Consider the following 16047-nt stretch of genomic DNA (forward strand, 5'->3'; position numbering starts at 1 on the left):
TCTTAAGAAATCTTTTCACATCAGTATGCACAGAATTATCTCATTCTTTTCAGTATTCTGTGGTGTGTATGTACCACAATTTAATTAACCATTCCTCTATTGATCAGTGTTCAGTTTTTTTTCACTATTATAAGTAATACTGCAGTGAACATATTGTTTTTTATTTATTTTATTTTTTTATTTTTTATTCAAACAGAAAGTCACAAAAATTATAATCATCCTCATCAGTTCTGCAGTGAATATCTTTGTACCTGTTTCTTTATCCATATGTGCAGGGTTTTCTCTGGATTACATATGTAAAAATGAAATTGCTGGATAGAAGGGTATATGCACTTAAAATTTTGTTAGAAAGGCAATTGAGTCAGTTGGATCCTCTGGGAAGCTGACACTGAGATGGAGTTAGAACTGCAAATAGTATTCAAGGGTTAGTGCCTGTGAATGACGAGGGGCAGAAGCTGAAGGAGAGGGAAAGTGGTCAGATCATGATACAGATCTATCAGAGTCTCAGCCAACTCAGCAGGACACTCTGAAGTAAAGATTACTTCTTAGAGGAGTAATACTGTGTTGGGAAGAAATGGCTAGGCCCTAGAACTCCTTCATGCTCAGTTATTGACCAGAGGCTGTCTGAGAAAAAAGTGGCTCCATCTTGAAAAATTAGGTGAATCTTAAAGGCACTAACAGCTGTAGGCTAATTGCACTTTGGAGTTAAACTTTGAGGTGCCTTCAAGGGAGATCTGAGCAGTGTATTTCCAGGGCTGCCACTGCAGGATAATATAGCATAGTGGATAATAGCAGAGTCTAGAGCCAAACTTCCTAGGTTCAACATCTTTGTGTATGATTTTACTCAACATCTCTGTGGCTCAGTTTTTTCATCTATAAACTGGAGAAATAATAGTACCTACCTCATAGTATTGTAAAGAGATGAAATGAGCTAGTTTATCTTAAGCAATTAGAATAGTACCTGGGACATGTACTACATAAGCATTAACTGATACTGTTGCTATTATTATTATTTCAAATTGCTCTCCCAAAAGACTGTACCAGTTTTCTTCCCACCATCCCAACAATGTGTAAAATAGTAGTCATTTCTCTATAACTCTCCTGGTACTGGCTAATATAAATCTTAGTTTTTGCCAATTTAATGACCAAAACATGGTATTTTGTCTTAATTTCTATTTCTTTATTATGAAGTTGAACTTTTTTTTGGGGGGGGGGCTGCGTCCCACAGCATATGGGATCTTAGTTCCCTGACCAGGGATCAAACCCGGGCCCTTGGCAGTGAAAGCACGGAGTTCCAACCACTGGACCGCCAGGGTATTCCCTGAACATCTTTTCATCTTACTGGCCACTCTTCTGTTTGTATACTTGAAGTTTTTAATTTTTCCTCATTGATTTCTAGTACCTATTCATATATTCCAGATATTAAACTGTTATATAGTTGTACTACTTTCTCCCAGCCTCACATTGGTTTTCAAATTTATTTTTCAATATTGTTTTTGGTTTCTTTTGTCGTAAAGAAGTTTAAAGTTTTGATTATCTTTTTTTTTTCTTCATGGGTTTAGGGTTTTGTGTCTTTTTTTTTTTCTTTTCTTTTGAAAGTCCTTTCAAGTTTATAGTTTTTTGTTGTTTTTTTTTTTACATTTAGCCGTATATAGCATTTTATTTTTATCCATAATTTTAAATAATTAGCTTTTATTTTTTCCCCCAACTATAGGCAATTGCCCCAGTGCTATTCATTGACTAGCACATTTTTTCCCTGATGTTTTGAAATGCCACCTTTACCGTATTCTAAATTCCTATATGTATTAGATTGGAAGATACAGATATTTTTAAACGTTTGTTGTTTTGGTCTGCATTTCTTTGATTACTGGAAAGCATGAACTTTAAAAAATATATATCCTTTTGATATCCTGTATGCCATCTTATATGAATTGCTTATTCATATCCTTTGTCCATTTTTCAATTTTGGTGTTTGATTTCACATTGATTTGAAAGGACTCACTATATATAAAGAATATTACCCCTTCATGTGTATTGCACGATGGTTATTGTTTACTTTTAAATTACAGTCATGGTCTTTTTCTTTATAGAATCTGACTGTATATATAGGTGAAAGGTCTTCCTCATTCCTAAGACCACACAGTCAACTAGACTATTTTCCTTTTTATTTTATGATTTTCATTTTTATATTTCTGCCATCTTATTTTGATGCATGGTATTAAGTAGGAATCTATCTTAATTCTTTTCTAAATGGTAAACCAATTATCCAAAACAGTTTACTAAATAATCCATTATTTCCATTGATTTCTAATGCCATCATATATATATTTGGCCTGTTGAGGTGTATTTGATTCTGTTTTATTGATTGATGTATCTATTTTGTGGCTAGAGAGTTTACCTTGGAAAGAAAGCACTCTGTGGAAGTATTTTCAAACAGTTTAATTTTGGAAGTTAAAAGGAAAACCCCTCTTAAGCTACAGTAAGTGAAGTGAATTGACTTGGGTTCTGCTTGTGTTCCTCTATCAACATTCTGCCTTGTGATCTTTAAAGAGCATACTTCATTATATCTCTAGCACCAGAAAATTTACTTGGTGATTTAAAATATTAAACTCCAAAAAAATAATTCCATTGTTTAAGAAACACCTTTCTTGCCAAATGTAATTGGATGTTACTCTTTAGGTCTGATCATCTCTATGACTAGAAGCAAGTATTGAAGGTAAACCTATCTCTAGAGTAGGAGTTCTCAAAATATCTGGGATAAAATATCAGTAGCTCAAATCACAGACAAGTAGTTAATTTCTTTAATATTTAAAGAGCTCTTTTACTTCAATAAGGGAAATGCAGTTGTGCCTGCCTTATCCCCCCCCCTGCAAGGGGATATGTTCCAAGACCCCCAGTGGATGCCTAAAACTGCAGATAGGACCCAACCCTATATACTGTGTTTTTTCCTATACATACATACCTGTGATAAAGTTTAATTTACAAATTAGGCACAGTAAGAGCTTAAAAACAATAGCTAAAATAAAGAGAACAATTATAACAATATATTGAATAAAAGTTATGTGAATGTGATCTCTCTCTTTAGCTTCAACTCTGCCAGAATTGTGGCAGCAGCTTCTTCACTGGCAGATACAGTTTCTTTAGTAGTTTTTATATTTTTTGTCCAAACCTATTCCTGAAGCTGTGTAGTCATACTTTACTTGCAGTAAATGGCTTGGTATCTCTTGTTTCACGGGATCCTTTGCTGAAGTTTTCTTATAGGCTCAGTGCTTTCTGGCTTAACACATTGCCATCAATCAGCATGTCTTCCACCCACAGATTTAATGCCTTTTCCATCTTAGCTAAGCACTTATCACACACTGTGGCCGTAACTTTTGCAGTTTGAGGTACAACAGCAAAACTGGCATGAATTTCTTTTTCCATCTTCACAATTTCACAGAAAGAAGATTCACTTTTACTGTAGATCTTAACAATCTCAGCATACAAATTTTTTTCTTATTAAGTTGAGAACTCTCACCTTTCACATAAAAGAAGCACTTTATGGTTTTGCTTTGGCATATCCTAACTGCCAGCATCACTAGTCTTGTACTTTGGGGCCATTATTAAGTAAAGTAAGGGTTCCTTGAACACAAGCATTGCAAGGCTGCAACAGTCCATTGGATAACTTAGATGACCAATAAGTGATTAACAGGTGGTAGGTAGCCCATACAGTGTGGATGCACTGGACAGTGGAATGAGTCACGTCCCAGGTGGGCTGGAGCCAGATGGTGCAAGATTTCATCATGCTACTCAAAACAGCGTGCAATTTAAAACTACTGAATTGTTTATTTCTGGAATTTTCCATTTAATATTTTTGGACTGCGGTTGACTGCAGGTACAAACTGCATAAAGCAAAACTGTGGATAAGAGGGGAATACTGTATTCCAGCCTACGCATAATGGGAGTCTCAGAAGGGGAAGAGAGAAGGGACATAAAGGATATGTGAATAAATAATAGCCAAAGTCTCTCCAGGTTTAATGAAAAACTTAATCTGCACATTGAAGAATGTCAACAAATTCCACGTAAGATAGACTCAAAGTAATTCACACCTAGACACGTCGTAGTCAAACAGTCAAAAGCCAAAGACATAAAGAGAATCTTGAAAACAGCAGGAAAAAAGTGAATCCTTATGTACAAGGGGTCCTCAATACCATTAACAATTGACTTCTCATCAGAAACCAAGAGACCAGAGAGCAGTGGGATGACATATTCAAAATGCTGCAAGAAACAGACTGTCAACTAAAAATTCTGCAAAACTATCCCTCAGAAACAAAGGAGAAATCAAGATATTCTAAGATAAACAAAAACTGGGAAAATCCATCACTAACAGACCTGTCCTACAAGAAATACTGAAAGGAGTCTTCAAACTGAAAGAAAAGGGCACTAGGCAGTGTTTTGAATCCACACAAAGAAATAGGGCACAATAAAGGTAACTACAAAGGTGGATATAAAAGTCAGTATATAGATCATCCAAAATGAAAATAAATAAGGAAACACAAACTTTAAATGATACATTAAACAAGATGGACTTAGCTGATATTTATAGGACATTCCATCCAAAAACAGATTACACTTTCTTCTCAAGTGCTAATGGAACATTCTCCAGGATAGATCATATCTTGGGTCACAAATCAAGCCTTGGTAAATTTAAGAAAATTGAAATCATATCAAGTGTCTTTTCCGACCACAATGCTATGAGACTAGGTATCAATTACAGGAAAAAAAATCTGTAAAAAATACACATGGAGGCTAAACAATACACTACTAAATAACCATGAGATCACTGAAGAATTCAAAGAGGAAATCAAAAAATACCTAGAAACAAATGACAATGAAAATATGATGACCCAAAACCTATGGGATGCAGCAAAAGCAGTTCTAAGAGGGAAGTTTATAGCAATACAATCCTACCTCAAGACACAAGAAACATCTCAAATAAACAACCTAACCTTACACCTAAAGCAATTAGAGAAAGAAAAACAAAAAAACCCCAAAGTTAGCAGAAGGAAAGAAATCATAAAGATCAGATCAGAAATAAATGAAAAAGAAATGAAGGAAACAATAGCAAAGATCAATAAAACTAAAAGCTGGTTCTTTGAGAAGATAAACAAAATTGACAAACCATTAGCCAGACTTATCAAGAAAAAAAGGGAGAGGACTCAAATCAATAGAATTAAAAATGAAAAAGGAGAAGTAACAACTGACAGTGCAGAAATACAAAGGATCATGAGAGATTACTACAAGCAACTATATGCCAATAAAATGGACCACCTGGAAGAAATGGACAAATTCTTAGAAAAGCACAACCTTCCGAGACTGAACCAGGAAGAAATAGAAAATATCAACAGACCAATCACAAGCACTGAAATTGAAACTGTGATTAAAAATCTTCCAACAAACAAAAGCCCAGGACCAGATGGCTTCACAGGCAAATTCTATCAAACATTTAGAGAAGAGCTAACACCAATCCTTCTCAAACTCTTCCAAAATATAGCAGAGGGAGGAACACCCCCAAACTCATTCTATGAGGCCACCATCACCCTGATACCAAAACCAGACAAAGATGCCACAAAAAAAGAAAACTACAGGCCAATATCACTGATGAACATAGATGCAAAAATCCTCAACAAAATACTAGCAAACAGAATCCAACAGCGCATTAAAAGGATCATACACCATGGTCAGGTGGGGTTTATCCCAGGGATGCAAGGATTCTTCAATATATGCAAATCAATCAATGTGATAAACCACATTAACAAACTGAAGGAGAAAAACCATATGATAATCTCAATAGATGCAGAGAAAACTTTTGACAAAATTCAACACCCATTTATGATAAAAACCCTCCAGAAAGTAGGCATAGAGGGAACTTACCTCAACATAATAAAGGCCATATATGACAAACCCACAGCCAATATCGTTCTCTATGGTGAAAAACTGAAATCATTTCCACTAAGATCAGGAGCAAGACAAGGTTGCCCACTCTCACCACTATTATTCAACATAGTTTTGGAACTTTTAGCCACAGCAATCAGAGAAGAAAAAGAAATAAAAGGAATCCAAATCAGAAAACAAGACGTGAAACTGTCACTGTTTGCAGATGACTTGATACTATGCATAGAGAATCCTAAAGATGCTACCAGAAAACTACTAGAGCTAATCAATGAATTTGGTAAAGTAGCAGGATACAAAATGCACAGAAATCTCTTGCATTCCTATACACTAATGATGAAAAATATGAAAGGGAAATTAAGGAAACACTCCCATTTACCATTGCAACAAAAAGAATAAAATACCTAGGAATAAACCTACCTAAGGAGACAAAAGACCTGTATGCAGAAAACTATAAGACACTGATGAAAGAAATTAAAGATGATACAAACAGATGGAAAGATATACCATGTTCTTGGATTTGGAAGAATCAACATTGTGAAAATGACTATACGACCCAAAGCAATCTACAGATTCAGTGCAATCCCTATCAAACTACCAATGGCATTTTTCACAGAACTAGAACAAAAAATTTCACAATTTGTATGGAAACACAGAAGACCCTGAATAGCCAAAGCAATCTTGAGAAAGAAAAACGGAGCCGGAGGAATCAGGCTCCCTGATTTCAGACTATACTACAAAGCAAGTAATCAAGACAGTATGGTACTGGCCCAAAAACATATAGATCAGTGGAACAGGATAGAAAGCCCAGAGATAAACCCATGCACATATGGTCACCTTATCTTTGATAAAGGAGGCAAGAATATACAATGGAGAAAAGACAGCCTCTTCAATAAGTGGTGCTGGGAAAACTGGACAGCTACATGTAAAAGAATGAAATTAGAACACTCCCTAACACCATACACAAAAATAAACTCAAAATGGATTAAAGACCTAAATGTAAGGCCAGACACTATAAAACTCTCAGAGGAAAACATAGGCAGAACACTCCATGACATAAATAACAGCAAGATCCTTTTTGACCCACCTCCTAGAGAAATGGAAATGAAAACAAAAATAAACAAATGGGGCCTAATGAAACTTAAAAGCTTTTGCACAGCAAAGGAAACCATAAACAAGATGAAAAGACAACCCTCAGAATGCGAGAAAATATTTGCAAATGAAGCAAGTGACAAAGGATTAATCTCCAAAATATACAAGCAGCTCATGCAGCTCAGTATCAAAAAAACAACCCAATCCAAAAATGGGCAGGAGACCTAAATAGACATTTCTCCAAAGAAGATATACAGATTGTCAGCAAATACATGAAAGGATGCTCAACATCACTAATCATTAGAGAAATGCAAATCAAAACTACAATGAGGTATCACCTCACACCGGTCAGAATGGCCATCATCAAAAAATCTATAAACAATAAATCCTGGAGAGAGTGTGGAGAAAAGGGAACCCTCTTGCACTGTTGGTGGGAATGTAAATTGATACAGCCACTATGGAGAACAGTATGGAGGTTCCTCAAAAAACTAAAAATAGAACTACCATTTGACCCAGCAGTCCCACTACTGGGCATATACACTGAGAAAACCATAATTCAAAAAGAGTCATGTACCACAATGTTCATTGACGCTCCATTTACAATAGCCAGGACATGGTAGCAACCTAAGTGTCCATCGACAGATGAATGGATAAAGAAGATGTCGCACATATATACAATGGAATATTACTCAGCCATAAAAAGAAACGAAATTGAGTTACTTGTAGTGAGGTAGCTGGACCTAGAGACTGTCATACAGATTGAAGTGAGTCAGAAAGAGGAAAAACAAATACTGTATGCTAACACATATGTGGAATCTAAAATTAAAAAAAAAAATTGGTTCTGAAGAACCTAGGGGCAGGACAGGAGTAAAGACACAGACATAGAGAATGGACTTAAGGACACGGGGAGGGGGAAGGGTAAGCTGGGACGGAGTGAGAGGGTGGCATAGACATATATACACTACCAAAAGTAAAATAGATGGCTAGTGGGAAGCAGCCACATAGCACAGGGAGATCAGCTCAGTGCTTTGTGTCCACCTAGAGGGGTGGGATAGGGAGGGTGGGAGGGAGACGCAAGAGGGAGGAGATATGGGGATATATGTATATGTATAGCTGATTCACTTTGTTATACAGCAGAAACTAACACACCATTGTAAAGCAATTATACTCCAATAAAGATGTTTTTTAAAAAAGTCAGTGTAAATATCTTTTTGCTAGTAATTCTTTTCTCTTTAAAATAAAGCAGTAATTATAAAATTGTGTTGATGGGCTTATAATGTATAAAGATGTAATTTTACAAAAGAAGGGGAGAGAATAGAGGGATATTGGGGCAAAAATTTTGATACACTGTTGAAATTAAGTTGGTAAATCTAAGCTGTTGGGTTTCATTTGAGATAAAATCCACCATTTTAAACTGTACAATTCAGTGATTTTTAGTGTACTCACAGTGGTATGTGGCCATTGCCAATATCTAATTCCAGAGTATTTGCATCACCCCAGGAAAAAGAAACCCCAAACTTCCTAATTCCTCCTCCCGCATCCCCTGGCATCCACTAATGTCTCTGTCTCTGTGGATTCACCTATTCTGTATATTTCATATAAATGGAATAATACAATATGTAGCCTTTTGTGTCTGGCTTTTTTCACTTAACATAGGGTTCATCCATACTGCAGCGAGTATCAGTACTTTAAAAAATTTTTCTGAATAGTATTCTATTGTATGGATTTTGTTTATCGGTTGATGGCCATTTGGGTTGTTTCCCCTTTTCTTGCTATTATGAATAATGCTATGAACATTCATGCACAAGTTTTTGTATAAATGTATGTATTCTAACTCCAACTGAGTACACTGCTATACACTTCAATTCTGACACTGGCCACCTAGAGTTATCACAGATCCCACAAATGAAGGGCTCTGTCCTCCACAAGGTTGCCTCTAATTCAGACACTGCCACAAGTTTGGGGGGGCGGGGCACTTCTGACCTACTGGCTACAAATTTGGGATTTCCCACCACCCCCTCTAGTTCAATAGAGGGACAGTTATAATGCTTTGATCGGGGCCATGGAAGCATAGAGAAGCAGTCAGCCCAGAATGGGAGCGTAAGCTTGTCGAGGAAGACGTCCCAGAAGTGACTTCTAAGCTGTGACTGGAGTTTTGAATCATAGGTAGAAACCAGGAGAAGAAGTTTGGAAGAGTAGTTTAGGCAGAGGGAACGGCATATACGAAGGCCTGGGGGTGTGTGTGTGTGTTAGAGATGATTTAAGAGTTAATTTAAGAATTTGAGCATCAAATGTAAAAAAAGAAAGAAAAGCAATATCATCCAGACCTTTGTAGGCCATTTGGACTTAGAGGAGAGAGTGTGTAGAAGAAAAACCAGATCCAACAAAGACCCCTAAAGAATGCCAAATTTTAACGCATGGCAGAGAAAAAGGTGTCTGTGAAAAAAGAGAAAGAAAAACTAAAGAGGCATGAGGAAAATAAATAGAACATGGAGTCACCAAAACCAAAGGAAATGTGTTTGAAGAAGCTGTATCAGATGCTGCTAAAATATTAAGGAAAGGACTTAGAAATGCCCATTAGAGTCAGCAGTATGGAATGAGTGAGCCTGGCAAGAGCTGTGTCAGTGGGGCGGTTGGGGTAAAAGCCAAGCTGCAGTAGATTAAAGAGTGAACAAGACTCTGGGAAGTGGGGACAGGGACTCTTGACAGGGTAGGGGACAAAGGATACTAGGCGGAGCGGACAGAAACACAAACATGTCGATACCAGAGGATGGCTTGACGTGATGGGATAGTTTTGTTTTATGATAAGGGAGACTTAGGGGACTTCCCTGGCAATCCAGTGGTTAAGACTCCACGCATCTAACGCAGGGGGCGCAGGTTCTATCCCTGGTCAGGGAGCTAGGATCCCACACACCGCGCGGTGCGGCCAAAAAATAAAATAAAATAAAAAATAAACAGTTTAAAAAAAATAGGGAAGACTTAAGCTTATTCAAACAATTTTGCAATCCAGAAGAGAAAGAAAATAATAAGTTGGGCAAGCTCCCTAAGAAAGTGAGAGGGAATGTGATCCAAAACAAAGGGAGAGAGATCAATAGGATGAAAGAACAAGTGTGTGCAGATAAATTCATAAGTTTTGATGGTGGACAGTTGAGAGGTTGCTGTCTGATGGCCTCTATCTTTTCTGAAAAGTAACAGACACAGGCACCGACTTAAGTGATAGGGGTGGTGAATGGTTCTCATATTGAGGGAGAGTGCAGCAGACTTGGAATGGTCACAGTAGAGAATGGGGAAGCGCTGAATTAGGGAAATCTAATTAGCTTCTGGGTACTGGTGATGGTCATGAGATAGAAACTTAGGAATTTATAGTGGCACGCCTCTGCTCTGAAGTGTGATTTTCTTCATCAGCATTCAGCATACTGGAGGTAAGTGCAGGAGGGGCAAAACTTATATTGAATCAGGGTTATGGTTTTTGCCCGGTGGGTGCAGTGAAAGGATAGAAGTTAGGTGGTAATATGATGGATCAAGGACTCTAGGCTGGATAAGGAAAGAAGTGAAGACAATAGGAAAGTGATGGATGGGGAGAAACTAGCGGCCAGTGCCAGGAAGTGCCAGGGAGGTATAAGAACAGGTGGAAGTAACAGGAATGGACACTGTTACTATAGTGGACACTAGTGACTGGCCTAATAAACCTATTATGTTACTCGGGTTTTCAGACATTGCCTATGTATGGTTCATTAAGTTTCCTTGTTTTACGTGTTGACTCTTTTTGGCCAGTTCACTATTTATAAGCACCCTCATCTTAAGGTAGAACCCAGAAATCACAGCTGATAAAAAATAATCATCACTAGCAGTGCTTCTGGAGGAAAAAAATTAAATATGTGAAGTTTTTAAGTTACCTATAGACTATTATTTTCTGTGCTTGTGCTTCTACTCATTTAAAGTATGAGCTGCCAGGGTATGACTTACACCGGAAGGTATGTGTCACTGCCTACATTGGGACCCCCTACCAGGCCCCTTCTCACCTGCCTCCAGGTTCTCCTAAATTTCCTCAGCCAACCTGTCACTGAAACCTGAAACTCTATAATTTCAGTTAAGTTGGAATATTGTCCCTTAACTACAGATGCTCTTGGAAAGGCCAATACGTTAAGCCTTTATCAGTCATTAAGAATTTTGTGGTAACGTGTTTGGTTTGTGTTACCAGTAGGATAGCTTGCCAAGATTAGATTTTTATATCCCCAGGGAGAAAGTAGAGTAAGAGACCCACATCAGTTGTAGGGATTGGGTGGGCCAGTTCACAATACCTACAGCTAATGAAGAGAGCCCCCTGAGAGGAAGAGAACATGAGGAGGAAGAAAACTCAAGGGAGAGATGGGAGAGGGCAATAGCAAATGTTAACTTCACGATTTTGTTCAAATTCAGCCCTATATTGGAAAACCCTCTCCGTGGTCAGTTTAGTGAGCAGTTACTGCATATGATTTGCTCTGACAGATTGGTGGGAATGTGTGCCTTTCTGCGTTACAATTACTGTGTTTCAAATTTTTTGTGACACAGCTTTTACATGTAGTGATGACATGCCTTGTAATCATCCTCATTGTGGCAACAGACATGCTCAGACTGTGTTAAATCATTTCAGCAGTGTCTGGATCTGTAGATGATGGGTGTCAAAAGCCTCTTTAGTTAAGATTCCCCACTTAACAGGGTAAGATTCATTATGACTTCCTTTTCTGTGTTTTGATACACAGGTGAGATACTAAGAGGCATGTGGGATGCTATAGTTCCTAGTTGGTTTTCCTTTTTCCTATTGTGCGCAAGTTTTTATTTGGCTAGACTGGTTACCTAGGAAACAGCTGCAGGGTAAAGATGGATTGGCTATTTGGAAAATGGAATTACAGGCCCCTTCAAGAGGCAAAAGACCTGTTGGATAAAATAAAAATTAGTGAATGGCTGAATTTATGCTTAATTTAGTGTGCTTCAACAAATCAAACTGAGACAGTTCTATAGGAGAACCTAGTTAATGCAGCATGATTTTTAAATTTAGCTTGTTTTTAATTTATTTAAGTTCACCAAATGTTTATTAATTCCTGCTTTGTGCCCACTGCTGCAGGCCATTCTAAGGGTTTCCAGTGAAGCAGAAGGTTCAGTTCCCTCCTGAAAAGCTCATTTTCTGTTTGGGGTTAAAAGAAGTTACCTTAAAATCAAGTGCATGATTATGTGATACAGTCTAAATGTGTTCAGAGAATTTGGAGGATGTAAAAGATCTTGGCTAGTCAATGTGAGTGATAGATTTGAATCTACAGGCAGGAGATAATTCTTTGAGGTAAAAGATGAAATTTAAAGACCTGGTGAAAGTTTGGGTACTAACAGTTACCTGAATTTACAAGATTCAGTGGTAGCAGCACAGTTACCCTTGCAGATCCCTACACCCAGACAGCTTATGGAAAATATGTAACTCTGATATAAATTATATTGCCGTAGAATCTTAAGAAAATGAATTTTAGTGACAATGTTGACCAACCACTGTTTGCACTAGCCTTTGCATAATTTAAGAAAACTCTATTTTCACTGAAAGTGTGACAGTATTAGTTTTGTAATCTCAGACCACTACAAAAATGTGAGCACATAAGAGACACTCAATAAAATATTTATGAATTGATTTTCTTATATACAGTACACCTTCTTGTTAGTTAGCATTAGCTTTCTTTTCTTCCAGAATGTAGCTGTTTAATATTTGGTCTTGATTTGTGGTGATAAGGACTTCCGTAAATACAGACGCATAACTCTTCTTTTACAGCGGAACATCTGTCAGGTTATTTCCATTGATTTGTAGAAAGTATAGGTATAATTTTCATTTTCTTACTTGTTCTCTTTGTATTCACTTGGTGTGGTGTGCCAGCCAGGAGAGGAGGAAAAAACAATCCTACTCAGAAAGCTTAACAACCTATAGGCACAGGAAGTTAAATTTGAGCACTCCTTGCCATGTCCATAAATGGAAAGTAAACGAGGCAACATAAGGATACTCAAAAATATTTTGAAGGAGAAATGTTTTAGTTACGGTTTATTGAACCTACAACTTCAAATATTTGCCAGCAAAAAATAATTCTCAAATGTAAATCTCAGGACTTCCCTGGTGGCGCAGTAGTTAAGAATCCGCCTGCCAATGCAGGGCACACGGGTTCAAGCCCTGGTCCTGGAAGATCCCACATGCCGCGGAGCAACTAAGCTCGTGCGCCACAACTACTGAGCCTGTGCTCTAGAGCCCGCGAGCCACAACTACTGAGTCCGCGCGCCTAGAGCCCGTGCTCCACAACAAGAGAAGCCACCGCAATGAGAAGCCCGCGCACCGCAACAAAGAGTAACCCCGGCTCTCCGCAACTAGAGAGCCTGCGTGCAGCAAAGAAGACCCAACGCAGCCAAAAATAAATAAATAAATTTATTTTTTTTAAAAAAAAGTAAATCTCAGTCCGCTAGCTATTTATAGAGTTACCAATGAAAGTTTCTTTGTATTTTAAATTTGTGAAGAGAATTGTTACTAAAATCAGAACCCATAATATTGAATTTTGCCAGAGGGTCTTTCATTGCCTGTTGTCTATTCTCACAGTACTGATAGCTTTTATAAATGAGATAGTGACTACAGAGGGTAATTTGTTAGAAGATTTTTGCTGAGTGATCAGGAGTGGTTTCCTGTTAGAAGAGCTTGAGCACTGCTGTGAATGCCTTCTTTATTTCCAAAATTACCATAAAATGCCTTATCATAATAAGGCACGCCCTCTCCCTCAAGTTTTCTTTTCAAGGAAACTTTTTAATGTTTCATTTTAAGAACAATTATGCAACTCCCTGGTACCTACTCACCCCTATTGTCGCCCCTTTTCTGGTTTCAAGCAATTACCATGATACTAAAAATGTTAGTGACTGTCAAAAACTTTGAACTGATTTACTTCTCTGGCCTGTGGAATCACTCCACTCCAAACAGCAGCTAGGAGGAGGGATAGTGTGGCATTACTTACTGTGACAGTTTGCTCACTTTCTATCCCTCTCCTGCCCCTCATCTGCCTCCATCTTGCTGGCGATGATCCTGTAATTATAATGCTGTTTGCACCTATGCGGAGATCACAAGAAGGGCCTAATTATTAGATGATTTGAGAGAAAAAGGTTCAACTTGTTTGCGTTATCGTCTTCCACTCTTTTGAAAAGTTATAGTCAGAGTTAGCATTAGAGGAAAAAAGACCACAACTCAATTCTGAGAGCAGAACTGATTTTTCTCTTCATTTTCTTTGAACACATTGCTTATTTCTACAAATGTATGAATGGCAAAGGCATGTTGCAGGAAAGCCCCCTCCCTCCAACAGCCCCACCTACCCACATATACATCTGTATGTACAGGTCCAGCCCTGGTCTGTCTTCTCCCACCAAGGGCAGCTTCCCAAAATGCCTCTGGGAATTTTACTGACTGTCCTCAAAAAAGGCACTTGTTCATGGCAGGTGCTATGATTTTGAGGTTAATGTCTTTTTGTTGTAGTTGTTGTTGTTCATAATGAGAAAATAAGACCAATAAAAGATGCAGAAATCTGTTGTTTTCAGTGGCTCCAGAAATTTCTTTTCTTGTATTTTTGGCAACTGTTTTCCCATTTGCAGTTGCCTTTAAAGGGGGAAGCAAGCAACTTTTACTCAAAAGTAACATTTTGATTGTTCTTCATACTGGGGAAAAGGATAAAATAACAATTCTTTCATCTTCCTTATCTAGGTTTCTGTAAATTAATTCACCCCAAATTTGATAGAGAGGTTCCTTGGGTTTGACATGAGAACATGTTTGTTTAAAAATAGCACTTGATGTTTTACAAAAACCACTTTCATTTATTTAAATGGAAGAGGGGGCACTTTAAAAATTAGCACCGATGCCTTTATGCTTTTCTGCTGAAGCACACTAGTAATGATTTGGCACTGTGAGCATTTGTACATCGTACAGAAATTGTTGAACTTACCAAATGGGGTGAACCTACTAGTTTTTCCAGCATTTTCTTGAATTTAGTGGAAAAGTACTTATACTGTAATTTTCTTAGACCTTTTAAGTTTAATCAAATAATATTAGTTCCAGTATTTAATCCATTATTTAATTTTATTTATGTATTACACTTAGACATATTTCAAGTTTGCCTTCAAATTTTTAAAACGTGTGTTTCTCCTCAGCCAAAATAACATCATATACGTTTGAGTCTTGGATCTGGGAATAGAAAAGTTCCAATTCTTTTTGCTAGTATGGTAATCTCAGCAAGAGCAGGAACCTCATTTCTCTTGTTCACTGTTATTTTCCTGGAGCCTAGAACAGTGCCAGACACAAGTACCCAGAAAAGTATTTAATAAATGACTGAATGAATTGCCTTCTATGACTTGTGAGGTTTGTTTGTTTTTTTTTAAGTTCACTTTGTACCTTAAACAAAGTATTACTACATAGTGGACTACAGCAGGATGCTGAAGAATAGGACTCAGTGGAATTCAGTGCTTGAATGACCCACTCAGAGAGAAAAGGACTAAAGGGGTGTTGGTAGGGACAATTCCCTGGGTGTGCCAAACCCACTAAAATACTCCCACATTTTGCATCTCTCCAGGAGCACTCACTGTGGGCCTTGTGCGACAGTGTCAAACAATCCATGGACGAGACCGGACATGCATCCCACCTCGGCTTCCCCCAGAGTGGGTCACCACACTGTTTTTTATCATCATGGGAATCATTTCATTGACTGTCACATGTGGTTTGCTGGTGGCTTCCCACTGGCGAAGAGAAGCCACAAAATATGCTCGATGGATAGCATTCACTGGAAGTAAGTAACCTGTGCTAACTAAATTTGTCTAGAAGGCCCTCACCCTGGAATCAAGACTCAGTAATAAGGACTCTCTAATCATCAAGGGCACCACTTGCATACGGCCATCAGATAGACTCTACGCGGTCCCATCAGCTCTTCAGAATTCTCACCCTAAGACCAGGACATCCAAACCTTAATTGCTTTGTATAACGTGCTATTTTAATGA

At 37.9% G+C, this 16047-nt stretch overlaps 1 protein-coding gene across 1 annotated transcript in view; it reads left to right on the forward strand.

Moving 5' to 3' along the window:
* The window catches only part of MOSMO (modulator of smoothened), a 56109-nt gene that overhangs the window by 34870 nt on the left and 5192 nt on the right, over positions 1 to 16047 (forward strand). The window contains exon 2 of the mRNA XM_061207857.1: positions 15627 to 15839. Coding sequence (XP_061063840.1) covers positions 15627 to 15839 — 213 coding nt within the window. The remainder of the gene's footprint in view (positions 1 to 15626; positions 15840 to 16047) is intronic.

This window comes from Eubalaena glacialis, chromosome 13 (assembly GCF_028564815.1).
Source record: "Eubalaena glacialis isolate mEubGla1 chromosome 13, mEubGla1.1.hap2.+ XY, whole genome shotgun sequence".
Taxonomy (NCBI): Eukaryota; Metazoa; Chordata; class Mammalia; order Artiodactyla; family Balaenidae; genus Eubalaena; species Eubalaena glacialis.